The sequence below is a fragment of the Labrus mixtus genome, chromosome 1 (genome assembly GCF_963584025.1).
Source record: "Labrus mixtus chromosome 1, fLabMix1.1, whole genome shotgun sequence".
NCBI lineage: Eukaryota > Metazoa > Chordata > Actinopteri > Labriformes > Labridae > Labrus > Labrus mixtus.
The window spans coordinates 27,218,763-27,234,796 of NC_083612.1; the positions used below are offsets into that span (position 1 = coordinate 27,218,763).

The 16,034-nt window shown below is 38.9% G+C and overlaps 1 protein-coding gene across 1 annotated transcript in view; it reads right to left on the minus strand.

Annotated features, from left to right (window-relative positions):
- Positions 1 to 6,835: 6,835 nt before the first annotated feature.
- LOC132975995 (transmembrane protein 266-like) overlaps positions 6,836 to 16,034 on the minus strand; it is a 42,504-nt gene continuing 33,305 nt past the window's right edge. Inside the window, exons 8-11 of the mRNA XM_061040944.1 lie at positions 13,557 to 13,672; positions 12,337 to 12,532; positions 8,906 to 8,968; positions 6,836 to 8,471 (exon numbers count right to left, since the gene is read on the minus strand). Of these exons, the coding sequence (XP_060896927.1) occupies positions 7,831 to 8,471; positions 8,906 to 8,968; positions 12,337 to 12,532; positions 13,557 to 13,672 (1,016 nt within the window). The 3' untranslated portion in view covers positions 6,836 to 7,830. The remainder of the gene's footprint in view (positions 8,472 to 8,905; positions 8,969 to 12,336; positions 12,533 to 13,556; positions 13,673 to 16,034) is intronic.

Below are 16,034 nucleotides of genomic sequence, written 5' to 3' on the forward strand. Positions count from 1 at the left end.
CGGTGCCCTGGGGCAGTTGTGCATTGTTGGGCTGAAGAACCTGTGCCATTATTACCTTATTAGTGTAACTGTCAGCCAACTGTTTTATTTTACAAATGCACATCTTGTATTTTATTTTCTGCTCTCATCAGAGCAGAGCGGCAGTCTTGTTGCTTATCAGCAGTTTTAACAAGTCGCTGTGTCACTTACATGAGGAGGCTGCGTCTCTGTTTGCACAGATGAACCTTAACACAATAAACCTGTTTTTTTTCTTCTCCACTTTCAGAAACAGAAAGAGAACAGAGAAATTAAAAACACCCATAATCCCGTTTCCTCGTTGTGTTTTGCTGTAAACTGTTGTATTTATGTCATATTAGATTAAATTATCGACGTGGTTTGTGGCAAAAGAGGACCTTTTTCCACTTTGTCTTGGGTTTGACAAAACAACAGACCACTTATATCAAATCTACTGCGACAGTGTGACAGCTGTGGATTTGATGCAGCATCCTTCTCTTGCTTTTGAACTCGTTTATTTTTGACATTTTGATAATTTTACAATTGAACAATACAATTTAATAATTTATAATGTGTTTCATAAATATTATATGACACCATTATTAATGCATTTTAACTATTCTGAAGGATTTTTAATTCCTTGAAATGAAGGATAAATAATACGATGATTAACTGATATTTCATGAATTTGCCACTATTGTTTGAACTATTGTTGACTGTTAACAAAGTGTTGATTGACAGTTTTCAGGTTAAGATACATGCCATTCTCTGGTTCCAGCTTCTCATATCTGAGCATTTGCTGCTTTTTTCTTGTTTAAGGCCAGAAGAGTTATCTGGACCGTAAATCATGGAAAAAACGCTTTTTGAATAGGTGACTTTTAGTTTTATGAAAGTTTTCATGCAGATTTTAAAGAGTTTCTGACATTAGAAAAATAAATAAATTGTTTAATCAGAAAAGCTATAAGCAGATGAATTTGTAATAATTTTTTAGTTGGAGCTCAACCCACAATAAATTCTTGCCTGTGTTGAACTGCCAAGGTAGTAGTGTTTGCCGTGTGTTGCACAGTGTAGTGTGTACTGACCAGCTGTTAAATCCAGTTGTGTCACAATCTGCCTGTTTTGTTCTGCACTCGTGTTCTCACACCTGAGGGAAGCTTTGCTGTGTGAAGGAAGAGGTTTCAGCATCACTTTGGGGTATTTTATTAACAGGACAGCAGGTGCACGACTCCCTGACCTGCTCCCTCCACCAGCTGTGTGTGTGTGTGTGTGTGAGCATGTGGAGACCAAATGGCAGACAAGCAGAGCTTTGGGAAAACTGACCGAGCTTGGCAATTCGAATAGTGACTGTGGTGAACCAAAATCTGCCTGCCACTGCCACAGTCGGCTTCTTTCCAGAGGAAACTTTAAGAGGCCGAGAGGGTTTTTCTTTTTTTTTCTCTCTCTCTCAAGTGAAAAAAAATAAAGGCCCTCTAGATTGACAGGGCCTTTCATACTGTATTATCCGGCCTGGCTTTTAACTCCAGGAGAACTGTGTTCACAAATTGATGCTCTGCTCCTCTGGGGCTGTAGCTGAAACATTAAATTGTACTGAAATATTCATATGTGAGTGCATTTAGCTGAGAGCAATTGATGTGCGACTCCCCAGACACCAGATGGAAATGTTGCAGGGCCCCAGCACGCGCTGGCAGACACCCTGAGCTCTGGCCGGGACACTGTGATTTAGCCTAGGCTGCACCGTCAGATGAAGACTACTGGATTCACAACGGCTAACGTCAGCGTCTGCATCGGGGGCCTGAAAGTATTTATTATTTTGTCCTGCAAACTATAGTGAGATTAAAAGACAAAAAAAGAAAAGAGGTTTGTCAGCCTCATGATATCGGGTATATAATGAACGATAAAAATGTAAATGCAATTAGCATTACTATTTCAATAGTTACTCTCTATTCATACAAAAACTGTTACTATGCAGGACTGCACTTAGCATCTCAGGAGCAATTTAGCATCTGACTTGAATGAAGGACCTCAATGGAAGTCAGATCTAACCAAACTGACTAAATTTGTGTTTCAGACTCTGCCAACATTATATTTTTCTTCATAAATATCATGCTGTGTTATAGAAATATATAATAAGGCTCAACATGATTATGTCTTTTAAAAGTGTGGGTTTGGTACAACAATCAGACCATGTGAGTCACAGGCTGAGACCGGTAAAAAATGTTGTTTTTTCTCTCATTCAGAATGAAGTATTAGTCTGTGGGTTTTTAAATATTTCATTTTAAGTGAATCAGTATGTATTCACATCTCAAAAGCTATGATAGAAGATACAGTAAATGTTTGGACAGGGTGTTTATGAATCGGTTGCAGAAGCAAGACATTGAAAATGAAAATGCACGAGGATTTAGAATAAGGTTGAACAAACTGTAAAGCAGCCGTTTCCCTGAAGAGTTGAGCTTTTTACTCAAAATGTTTGCTAATTGAGCCTCAATGTAACAAGTCATGCATAACTACACACTTGAATGTTGGATTGCTGAATTAATTTTGATGCTGTGTAAATTACTTTATGCTGTTCTTTGGAGCACTGTGATGTTGTGTCTCATATCCCAATGGAATATCACGACTGGGTCCTCATGTTTATCAGATGACTAACTAGCATAAACCTTATTGCTTTGAACATATGCACAAGCAACCAGAGGAATTATCAGAATTTCTTCTTTTTTTGTTCATTTAAGAAAATGGAAAATCGCTAAAAGAAACTTTAAAGTAGACAAATAAATCTTAATTTCTGTTCATAGCTTGAAGGGTGTTCATTTTATTAACAAATAAGACATATAATTTGCATTTAGTAAAAACAGATTTAATAATTGATTTCATATATCTCGAGAGGGCTGAGGCGATTAAGCTTGGTCACTCAGTGGGTCTTGTTTCTAGTTTTCTTCCTTATTTCTGTTGTTGACCCACTTTTATCAAAAGTACCAGTACAAGGGTCTGAGGGGAAGGCCCAGAAAAAAAGTATTTTTTTATGTAAATGCTACAAAAAAGTCTGCTGTAGTCATGACAACCGTCTCCTGAGTGGGTTCCTTCCACCAGGCGAACCTCTGGATCGTGTGCACTTAAGAAATATGTTTGAAAAAGAGAACCTGAGAAGCTTTTTAAAGTCTGATGTATAATTTATTTGTATTTTTCTCTCTGCTTCAGAGCTTCTTGAAAGAGCGTCGTGTGTGAGACGTGTTCTGAATCTGTCAGACCGCAGCAGTAATGCAGACATGCTCCCCACATCTATTTGTTCTCAATGAGATTGACCCTTTTTAACATAGAACCAGCTGTTCTGAGCCATATGGCAGTGTTCAAAATCTCCTCCATCCACTCTGAAAAGAAACAATGTTCACAAACAAAACCACTTAGGTGTGAATCATAGATGCCTCTTTGCACAAACAATGAAAACATCAGAGCTCATACTAGATATTCAAAAGTTCTGTTACCGTTAAAGTAAGTGATTGTTATTTTGATTTTGATGGCAAACAGAATCATAAACAGAATTATGATGGGTCTACTTTATCTTTGAAACACCATTTGGAGTTTAATTTGGTGTGATCAGACACAGCCAGACAAATGTTGCAATTAATGGAGATCCAAAGCAACATTTCTAACACTTGTAACATTACTCATATTCACTCACCTTTAATTCCTGCTTTTTTCAGTCAAACCAGGCAGCATGTGAAGAACCTTCAGACAATCAGGTGTTCAGTTCTTCAAAAGTAGAATGAAATGGGGCGCTGGTAGCGTAGTGGTTATGTTGCCTGTCCCATGTACTGTCACAGCAGCATGGGTTCAAATCCAACCTCAGCTCTTTATTACATTTCATCCACCACTATCTCCTCCCAACATCTCTCTTCAGCTGTGCTATATAATAAAGGCAAAAATGGCCCAAAATATCTTAATATAGAAATATACAAGTATTAAAAATTCATCAATATCAGCCACACATTTGGACACACAGATTTGCATTGAGCCAATATGTACCCATAGAAAAACATGTTATTAAAAACATGGAAGAACATTTCTCTCTTAATCACGTGTGAAGATGACCAGAGATAAAGGCCAAGGCATGATCAAGGTTAAATTGTGACTGAAGACACAGATCACATTCCTCTGTTTTAACCGTCAAACATAGTGCATTAAGGACTTTGTATAGAAAATAAAGTCCTGTAGTTGTCTGATGTGAAGCACTATAAGTATGTGAGATGGACACAAAGAAAGAAAAATAACAGAAGGTGCATCTTTCATTGACTAAACTTCAGTTGTAAAGCTGTTTCAGGCTTGCTTCATTTTAAGTGGGTATAAGGCACAACTTTCTTATATTTTCCATCAAAATGGGACAAAATGGGAGCTTTATGTTTCAAATTAGCAAGCATCGAGTTTAGAGGGTTTATTTTATTCTCCTAAAGAAGATAAATATTTCAACTTTTCATGCCTGCAGTGACTCTTACTACAGAGTTATTTTAAGACATCACTTGTTTTTTTGTAAGAAAGGAAGTAATGAAGGAAGTCGTTATCTTATTTTACCAAAAAGTCAGTAGATGTCAATCTCGCCATAGCGCGGCCTAAGCAATAAAACCAAACAAAATATTCTCTGAGGCCTGAGAGTGTCCCACATAAAGCCATCTATCCCACAGCTGTCTCATATCCTTGGCATCACACCTGGTTACCGTGGGTTCTTCAGGCCTCAAACATTAATGTATCACTGGTCCATGTTCCTTCCGTTAATGAGATAGAAAACAATGATCATGTAAAGTTAATGCAGTTAAAGTGACTTCCAATACTAAAACATTTTAATTATTAAGTGTCTAATGGTCATTGTTAATTCTCTTAGCTGCTCGTGAGTGTGACAGCGTCTGTATGTCTGGGTGAATCAGAGAGGTCCCAAAAGCAATTTACTTCTTAAGGTCTGCTCTGTGTCCCCCACCTGTCAAAGTTACACACTTAACTCAGCCTGTCTCCATATGATACGTATTGACAAATTGGGTTCATATAAATCACTGAGGCACACTTTCCATTTGTCCTTTTGTCATAAAGGAAATTGAGTTTTGTCTATGAATCTGAGCAAACTTTACTCCTCTACAGAATCCTTTGTTGCATGAAAATGATTTAGCCTCAGCATTGGCGACGCTCGGGCTGGAGCTGTAAGTTTTCTCTTCTTTTAAAAAGCGAGATGAGCAGGAAGAGGTTCAGAATGGAGGCACCACCACTTCAGACATTAATGAATACCAAAATAGCCCTGACGCGTAGAGGCTGAGCCAAGTTTTGGCACCCGTATTCAACAGGATTCCTTTGTGTGTGTCAGGAGCCAAGCAGGTCATTATTTATTTACTTGGTCCATGGCACATGCAATAGGCTTTGATGTTTACATAAACTACATGGGATGGATGAAAGCTAAAAAATACAAGTAATCAAGTTACATCTTGACTTCAAAACACACAACACTGTCGACTGCTCAATTTAAAAAATGATAAAATATGTTTTAAGGATGTGTTACATCATCAAAATGTTTTGCTTGCTGTTTGGATTTTTTTTTGGTATAGTTGATTTTTTGTTTTTTTATTCAGTGTTTAGTTCTGTAAATGAATATATATTTGTAGACTGTTAAAGAGATGACTCAAGCTTTGAAGAAGGGATCATTTGTCGAATTATGTAATAACTTGACTATGAAACGTAAACTTTCCTCTATTAACAAGTCAACCTCAAATATGAAAATGACTGATTTACTGAATTGTTCTGCTGCCTTCATGTCACATTTTGATAAAGCAGCTGTTATCTGCTGAATGTTTGCAACCAAGACAAGAGTAAGAAACTAAGAAAATGATCAATTGTCAAAAAAAGACTTTTCCCCACAAAAAACTCATCATGTATCATTGGTCTATGTTTAAATCAAGTTTCAGCTAATGATTTTGTTTAAAAGATTTTAGATTAGCTGTTTATCAGTGAATAATGAGTTAGTATGCAGTCTCTTTACGCAAGATGTCACATGTACGCAAAGGGTTATAGGCCATTAGCATTACATGTCATAAAGGGAACAATCGCATACATTTGACCAAAATCACAAAAACCACGAAAATTAAAAAAGAAAAAGCCCAATCAGGTGAAAAATAGTATTTGCAGTGCTCACAGTAATGTATCATGAAGAAGATGCAGTTGTGTGCCGTGCACCTCCCATAATTTAAAGGTTTAGTTTGAGGTAAACTGATGCTGAAAATATTCTTCCATGGAGCACAACAATATCTGTAATGTTGCAGTTAGTCCCCCCTGTATATACTGGGTACACTACAAATGTATGAATTAAGGCTGTCACAAACAATCTCCATACTAACTTACTACTAATTAACTAATCAGTATTCAAAACTTTGTACACTTGTGTTGATAGCTTAATTGCGGCCGTACTAGTTATTAACAATTAAAACATTCTCTGGATACTTATAAACACTTGACAAGCAACAAAATGGTACAGCAGTTTATCTTCTGAATTAATGATACAAGGGGGTAATGGGGGGGGGGGGGGGGGGCTGATTCCTCTCACGACACACTTACAATGACTTGACCAATTAGCAGTTGTCGTGACAGGTCTTCCAATGTTAATAACCTTCAATAATTTAGGTTTTTCAATATGCATATATTATATCATGGTGATTAAATAATGGTGTACAGTGCAGTATGTAAGGAGGGGCCTGTATGTTATTGATGAAAGTTTTTATGAAGTGTGTTTGATAATACGTTATCTTTCTGCAGTGTCTTTGGTATTTTGAAATCTTGACACATGATATATTAAGAGTCAGTAAACTGACAGGGGTTAAGGAAATACTAACTTTTATTTTTGCTATTTTCATTCAAATGACAACACCTGCATTTGGCAATAACTTCCTCCATATCAAGTTTACAAAAGTGTCTGTAAACATTAAAGTGCAAAGGATTTGCTTGCCATTTAGGGCACATAGTATCTTTTAAAGGTTCATGCTACAAGCACTCCAGGCTAGTTTCATGTGAAGAATCCAGCCTTCATTCCATCCACACAAATATACCATACTCATGTTTTATTCAACAACTAAAACAAAAATTCAATTTCAATAAACTGATGATATTCAAATCAAACAATAACTGACAGAAAGGCAAATCAAAGCCAGTCTTTTGTACCCTGTGGCTGTTTGAACAAAGAACAGCAAGATTTGTGTTTAAACTGGATCATACTAATGAAAAGAAAAAAAGGTAAGAAGAAATATAAAAAAAAAAAAAACATTTGAACTGCTTAAAATTCCAAAAGAAGAAAACATTGTCTTGGTATTCGACACTGTTTAGAAGTATTTGTTCAGTAAAGGCTTGAATGGCCCCCTTGCTGGTTTTAATTCATGTAAAGTTCAGTGCTTTTAGGACCTATTCAAAGTGGGAATTCCTGATGAAGACTGTGTCCAAAAACACATTAAACTCCCTCCGACTGGGACATTTTAGTCTTTGTTGTGCTATATCAGGGCATTTGTAATTCAAAAATCCATATATGTGGAACAGGGTAGGTTGGACAGTATGGCAAAGGGCTTCAGAGTCCTTTTTCTCTTTCCTGCGATCGACTTCTGAGCACGTCAAGTTAAGGAGCATCAGTGTTAGCTGGAAGCTAAATGCTCAAGCTTGTTCTGGATTGGCTAAAATTGGATTTACAAAGCGTAGGGAAAAATCCAACTTGTAAATCCTATGTGGTCCCTCTAATGAGGGTTACCTGCCACAAGGGTTCAGATTTAAGCCAAACAGGGCGGCAGTTAAAAGAAAAATACACTTCTGTTTCTGTGTGAATTTAGCTTATGTATCAGGCATGTGCCCCAGAGGTGTGTCAGCCGGACCCAGGAGCCGGTACTTCTCCTCCAGGGATGGCTCAGTGGTGCTGCCCTGCAGGTGAATCAGCGGCTTAGTCTGCAACAACACACAGCCCCTCCCCCGGCCTCTCCTCTCCTCCTGGTTCCTGCAGTTAAAGATGTTTATTCTGTTGTCCAGCTCAGGGCTGGCTTTTTCCGAGCTGGTAGGACTTGGAAACTTAAGGTTCACAGGGTCCACAGCCAGACCCTTTTGAGCAAGGCAGGAGTCCTCAGAGAGGGAGGAGAGGAGCTCCTGCACCACTACGCTAGGGTCCCTGCAGTGGTCCTGGACTGGAAAGGAGGGAAGGCAGCAGCGATGGGAGCCATAGCTCAGACTGAGGTCATGAGCTGCGCTGCTGCTGCAGTCTGTCATAGATGAACCTGGCGTGTGGCTGCTCAGGCTGTGCGGACGGGCCGTCAGGCTGCCACTGGACCGCGATATGCTGGTTGAGGCCTCACTTACAGCACTGCCCACACGCTCCATAGTCAGCATCGAGTTGGACTGGATGGGATTTGGGTTGGTGGGGAGATGAACGTCAATAGCTGCTGTGGTGATGACCCGGGCACCTAAACCAGAAGCCCCGGCATCTTTAGACAAAGATGGACAAAACCAAAAATTACTTAAGACAAAACAAGTGCAGGACAGTTTACTTCCCGTTATCCTACAATTTTTAAAAACTGGTTATGTAGCTAGTGGTTGTCTATGATAAGTTATACATTTACGCTACAGGTTTCGTTCATTTTCCCAAATGTGTCTGTAGATGAAGAGTAGTGCAGTCAATAAGATTGTACAGGGGCCATCATAAGCACAAAGATTTCAACTGGCAGAAGCCAATCTGAATAAAGTAGGACTTGAGTTTGCATTGAAATATATAATATGAGGCCAACTGTGTGAGCAAACAAAGTTGTGTCCTCTAACATGACATAACACCAGTAAAAAAAACAACTGCATTAGCAGATAGAAGGCATATTGGTGTACCAGTTCATGGAGTGGTGTAAAGTCAAGGATCATGGTCACTCACCACTGCTTGCTTCGCTGTAGTATTGACTTATGTAGTTGTTCATGTCATCACGTACAACTGGATCTAGTGGTGCAATATTTGAAAAGATGAATAAATGAGGGAATAATGATGTAATTTCAACAAAAAATTGTAAAAGAAAGAACTACATTTGTTCTTAACATTAACCAAGACAGATCAAGACTGTATATTTTTCTGTTGCATGTTCTTTTGTCTGAATAACAATCTTCATATAATATCACATACCAAAAATTTAAACAAGGATGAACAGCACTCTAAATACTGTTTGCACGGCAAAATAATACAATCAAAAGAAATCTTGAAAGCAGATAATTTTCTTTTATATGTCAGAAATATTTCAGTTTCTCCTCTATTTGTCCATGACATGGTACATTATTTCTTACAATCTCTTTTTGTTGTAACTATTGTGTAAAATGTTGACATATTTATTCCCTTTTATTGAACCTTCTTCCAACTTTACAAACATTTGAGTTCCTTGGAAAAAGCCTAACCCTTAATCTTAACCTTGAAATGAATTACTCATTGTGTTAATATACTTTATATGTTCGTTGTCACTGCTACATTGCAGTTATGATTGCACTGGTTGTTGAAATTTGGATTACACAAAAAGACAAAAATGAATAGAAGGAAGTTGAGACCTGTGTATGATCATATGATATAAATAGAGAATAGACTATAAACTGTTATCAGCAGTTACCAGTTAAATTAGGGTTTGCATCAAGTCACTGACTCATACAACTGAGTCTGTGTGACAGTGACCATAATTGGATTTTACACCTTTTTGAATGTAGTTACTCTGATCAATTTCAGTGTAAACATTGCAAACCGATCCAAATGGAAAATATCTCCTGTGTTTACAACACAATATTGACAGAGATGACTTCTGCCCCAGGCCACAGGTGCGTTATTGGCGAGTGGTCGGGAATATGCGCTGCTATGCTGCCCATTAGCTACCAGCCTACTGCACTAGACATAAACTGGGACAGGGATGGGATGGGCTTGGTTTCAGGATTGAGAGAAATGGGGGGGAAATGACAGAGAGTGAAAGTAGGATCTCTTTGTTCAGGCACAGATCCCTCCAGTCTAGCAGGCCAGAGTGGGGTGAATGGCTGTGATCTGCGAGGCTCTTCTGTTCGCTTGATTGGTCTTGAGCTCACTGTCCGCTGGGTGAGTGCGAACCCAGAGTACCCTGAGTGCTAGCCCCTGTCCTCTGGGACATGCAGCAGACTCTGATGGGTAATTTCATTTATTTTTCAGTCTAAAATATTAATCCCTAAGTCACCCCTGGAGAGGAAGCATTGCACTCACTAAAACAAGACCGAGACAATCCCCTCACAATTAATAACACATGAGTGTTAAGAAAAAAAGAATGGGCTGCCCAGCATATATAACAGGCTTTTTCCCTGACAGTAAAGTTACCAGGCTGTCATATGAAGAAAAAGAGAAGTGACATACTGGACTATTTTGGTTCAATTTTAAACTATAATTTTGATTGGTGAAGACTCAGACTGAAACCCAGGAGGGCAATTTAACACAGCAGCAATACAAATAAACAGAAAACAGACAAGGAATGTTTCAGATAAAAAAATAATTGGGCCATTTTAGAAAAGAATAATGCACAATTAAGGAGATTTATATATGTGCCATAAAGGCTTTTAGCAGCATGGAACTTAAGTCACTACTTTGGTCGGGACAGAAACTTTTCAGCTATCATGGATTATTACACAAACTACTGCAGGCATTTGTTCATCCCCAGAGGGTGACACCATCTCCTTTTTGTAAGTTATCTTGGTGGTTTTGAGTGACATGTCGCAACACTAGTAAAGGGATTATCATTCAATACTGAAGAGCCATTCTCTTCCCTTTGTGGGATGAAAAGTGGCTAATAACTTTGGGACACTTCAGACTTTTCAGCTCGTTCCATCCTTTCCTTTCTTATAATTTCCCCAAACTCTGGTTTATGTCTTAATGCCTGCAAAATAGATGACACTTCACCAGCTTCAGATATTCTTTGTTGTTAGTATGATAACTCTTTATAATTAGTACTAACAGTCTAAGATGTTAAACATAATTAGAATAAGACTAATAGAATGATCATTGTACCTGCAGACTAATCATGAAATATCTAGAACATATTTAGGTGGTTTTGTTGACAATTGACTAATTTAACTTGATTATTTGAAATCTTCCTTCCAACCAAACATGCCTATATTTTACAATGCATGCGTTAATTGCTATACTTTGTGTCTTGTTTCATCTAACCTCTTTTTGAACCTGAAATGAATCTCAACTGGCTCATTTAATGCGGATTTCCACTGTTGTTTCTTAAAATATACATGGCTTGGTCAATTAAGCCCTCAATCTCCTAGGCTGTTCATTCATATGAAGGCCACTGCATCAATACGAGCGGCTTGATCCTTTCAAGGCTTCCTGCGGGTGACTGATGGAGAAGCCCAGTGAGACTAGGTTTGTGTGCCATATTGAGCAATACAAATGGACTTGATTTGAGTTGACCTGACTCGACTTCAGCCCTGTGGCTTAAATGTTCATCCCAGTGACCATGTTTCTGCAAAAAGCCCCACTTGTTTCTGCGAGCCAGATTTCCCACTATGCCCTTGGGGTAATATTGTGGCCGCAATGGAGTGTCTTGGTGCCCTATTGCGGTTTCCAGGTGAGGTGGAACAGATGTTGACAGGAGCCCACTCTCTCCTAACAAGGCCCAAAGCACAGAGCACTCTGTACCTGAAATAGCCCAAAATGGTCCAGGCCAGTTAGGCTGGCCTCGCCGTGAGGGGGGCAGAAAGGGAGGCAGTTGGGGACGATGAAGCCCATGCCAGGTTGCGTAGTGTCAGAAAACATGCTTGTTGTCTGCAGGATTCACCAGATCCTAAAAGCTTTTTTGCCCTCACATTGATCCCAGAGCGCCTGCGGTCAGATGGTTGTTGTGTGCGAGTGTGGACGGGCTAAGAGCTTGGCCTTAAAGATGCTCCAGGGCTACTGCTCAAGATTAACTGTACACTACTCTGGCATCCAGTTCACCTGATGTTACACCGTAAGAGACTTTTTGTTCCACATAATTATGTACATACTTGATGCTGCACCTCTCTCCTGGTTTGTCATGCTGCTTTCTCAAGCAAACACTGCACCTGGCTTTGTGTGTATTTAAATGTATTTATATTTTATTGCCACGAGCTTTGTCTTGATGAATCTGTTTTCACTTTGTGAAAATGTGTATTATCCTAATTTATGACCTACAGTATAAAGCTTAATGTTAGTTACTTTAGAATCCAATTTTGTATCACAAGGTACTTTTTATAAATGTATTAAATGATTTTGTTTTCTTTCTCATAAAGGAAAATCACTAAATCACTTTCTATTTATGTTTTCCTATCAGCAAAAAAAACCTACTGTACCTGCAGTTGCATGAGGCTCCCTGGGGTTCCTCTGGGTGCCCTCATCGTCAGACTCCCCAGGAGTCGCGCCTTCTACAACCTGAAAACTCCTTCCCTGTTTGCCCCACACGTGGTGGATCTGCATGGCTGCCTCACGTTCAGCTGCAAGGTCCAGGTCCTGCTGGGCCAGATGGGCCCTCAGCTGCCTGATCTCAAACTGCAGATTATCATTAAATAACAAAGAGTAAGGTACCTGCCTTTTGTAAAGCATCTCCAGAATACATTTGTTGTGAATTGGCACTATACAAATAATGATTGATTGAGTGATTGATTGCGGAAAAAAAGAAAGAAAAGAAAACATTGGGAATTCAAAGGAACAGATACTGTAGAAGTAAATGTAGTTTTTATCTGTTTAATGTTATGGCTGAAGTAATCTTTGAGCCTATTGGATAAGGTATAGATTGTGAATTAAAATATTAACTGGAAGTCTATTCCCTAATTGCAATTTCTATTAATAAGAATTTAAAAAAGGATCCTTTTCTTTCTGATAATGTCTACATTTATTTACTTTTTAGTGTTTTTCTGTTCTTAGATTGTCAATCAAAGGGTTAAGAGTTCATCAAAATGCATTGTAGGCGGAATTTTTCTGTATGAGATCATCAGTATGTGTGCTCTGAGGAGTCATAAGAAAAGTGTGGAAAGACTCAACCTTTTCCTGAGGTTTTGCTGCCCTCCTGTGGTGGTAGATGAACTTACAGTTTCCTGCATGGCTCAAGGTTAAATAGGCATGTGTGGCCTTAATTAGACTAATAATGTAGTAAACAATTTAACAACATTTTGGGCAGGTTTGAGCGATAATTAGAAAGTAAATTAACTACAAACTGTAATGTAGTGAGATGACTTTCAATTACACTGAAACACTTTAAACTAAATGCACACAATATATGCCCACAGTAATTATTTGTGATTATATGTCCAAGCTGTCTGTAAAGTGACATTACACTCAGTCAACTTCTATTTATTTTTTTCCACCAATTTCTTGGATAAAATGAGGCTGAGAAATGTTCTACTATAGTTATGACAATCAGGCATTTCTAGCTGTGCATGAGGTCCCATATATGAAGCTCCATAGATAATGAAACCTCTGTGATTATTGTTTGTTTTCATCCTCTTATTAAAGGGTTAACTTGTTGGGAATGTATGGGGAAGCACTGTTATATCTAATTTGATCAGGTACTCACCGCCTGTTCCTGGCAGATCTGAGTGAGACGCTCCAGCTGCTCCTCCCTCACAGCTTTGGTCTTCTCACACTGCTGGATCTCCAGTTCCATCTCAACTTTTACTTGCAGCACAAAAGCTGAAATAAAAGAGGAGAAAAGAGAGAATCAGCAGGAGTTAAAAACACAAATATATTTGAAAAAAAAGAAACAATTGTAATATTTCAGGGGGCTTCAAGACTTAACAAGAGAGAAAGTTTTTAAGCTATTAAAACCACTTATGGTCAAATTCATCAAGCAAACCAGGGACAGAGGTCAGCGTTGGTGGGCCACTTGTCCTTTGCTCCATATATGTATTTCACCACACATGCAGACCTCATTTACTGGTTACTTGTAACCCTAAACCTGTGAGGTTAGCGAGGTGCTGAAGTTGTTCCGCATGGATCTTGTTTCTTTGGGATAAAAATACAAATCGATCGATTGATTACTAAAAATCAGACATCGAAACTTCATATTGCAGTGAATACACCCTGTTTTGGGGGGCCTTTTACCTTTTTGATAGGACAACTGAATAAAGACAGGAAACGCAGGGAGGGAGAGTGGGGTAGACATGGATCAACACGTTGAGGCCGGGAGCTGAACTCTTTCTTTCTTTTAGTTTCTTTAAGGGACTCATGGACAATAAGCAGATCGATTTCTGTTTTTCCTTCTCTCCTTGATGCTGCAATGCTTATTCACATGAAAAGGGAAATGATGTCTGATTGGAGAAGTCATTGTAAAATGTAGTAATGATGCGCGTACTGCTCGTTTAAAAAAATGTTGTGAAATATTTTTTTTTAAAAGTGTTATAGACTGTGGGCAAAAGTATCCCCTGGTTAGCATTGACCTTTAATTACTTTAAAATGTATTCAAATAACACTACTCTGTTTGGAACAATGTAAGGCCTGCTGATCACATGGCCTCCTGAGCTTCATCTTCTTGTTGCCACATGGCCCGGTCTCTACCTATAACTGATAGATCCTTTACTGACTCTTTCTGACATCACTCTTTTCCTACTAACGTGTTTTGTTGAACATTACCGTCAGACTTTGACCTCTTTGAATAGATCTTGCTTCCTTCCTGTGTGTCTCTCAATTGTCACTCCCCAATCTATTTTATAACACAAAGCTTACATCTTTGTCAATCAGTTATTCCACCTCTTCCAATCAGACAATAGTTTCCATTTACACCTGACACACTTCTTGGAGAATGGGACCAAAACCAGCACAGTGTGAGTAACTGCGGATCCCTGTTGTCCTCTCAGGTGGCAGGCGATCACTGCCTCACACATCTCTGTGATCACATTTGTAGGCCAGCCACATGATATAAAACATGGCATTACTGTGTATCCTGATAGGACATGTTGCTATGGGCAACACATAGAGATGAAACATGCAGTAGTAAGTGATTATATTTCTACTACTGCTTTTGCAATGTGTTTGAACTATTATGAGACCAAACTGCTGGTTTTGTCGAAACACTGAGAGGAGAATGGAACAGTCTTTGTGATACTGAGGGTGGCAGGGCACAGCAGCCATCACCGCATGCTCCTTGTTCCTATTTATAGTCAGGTTGGCACGCACACACACACACACACACACACACACACACACACACACACACACACAATGTGTGTGTGCGTGCGTGTGTGTTAAAGACTCTCTGACAGCTGCATCCACATCACTGTAATTCACACCTGAACTTCACTGAGGCTAACACAAGACCATGCTCACCTCTCAAATGGAGTCATGTGCTTAACTGCACACACACATACCTGCTTTATACACAGACCTACAAAACCCTGTTCACCTGAATTGAAAAGTAAAGGGACTTAAGAAATGGTTATATGAAGCACGGCCTTTACTACAGCTAGTTTGTGAGGTTGATATTTAATTCTACTTCAATTGATTTTCTCTGTTAAGGAATCTGCTGCAGTCTCCTACTCTGTATTTCTATTCCCACTGCACCGACACAAACATCACCACTGTTCAGCTGTAAATCAAGATAATTCAGTGAGAGACTCAATCCTCAATGATAACCCAGTTGGTCTGTCAGCTGTACCTTTATTGGTTTGAGAGTGATTTTTTTTTCCCTCTGAGGTGTGTTGCTGACTGCCTAACAAGGAAACTCAATCACTCACAGATATCAAACCCAACAGGTCGAGGTGTGTGGCAGGGCAATCACGAGTTCACTCCCTGCAAACCAACACCACAGCTGCATGTTAACAAGCAGGAAACACACTGCTCCTGTTAGGGACCAGAGTCTCTCTATCATGCAGAAAGGTGTATTGTCTTTATTCCTCAAAGTATCAATCATGTCAGTATGATGTGTCACTTTTGGGTCATTGTAATTTTATCCACAAAAACATTGTATCTATTTTTGAGCCTGGTCTAAAATGTCTTGAGAATGACTGAGAAAGGGTTTCTTTTGAGGATATTTTCTTTTACAAAAACACAGCATAAG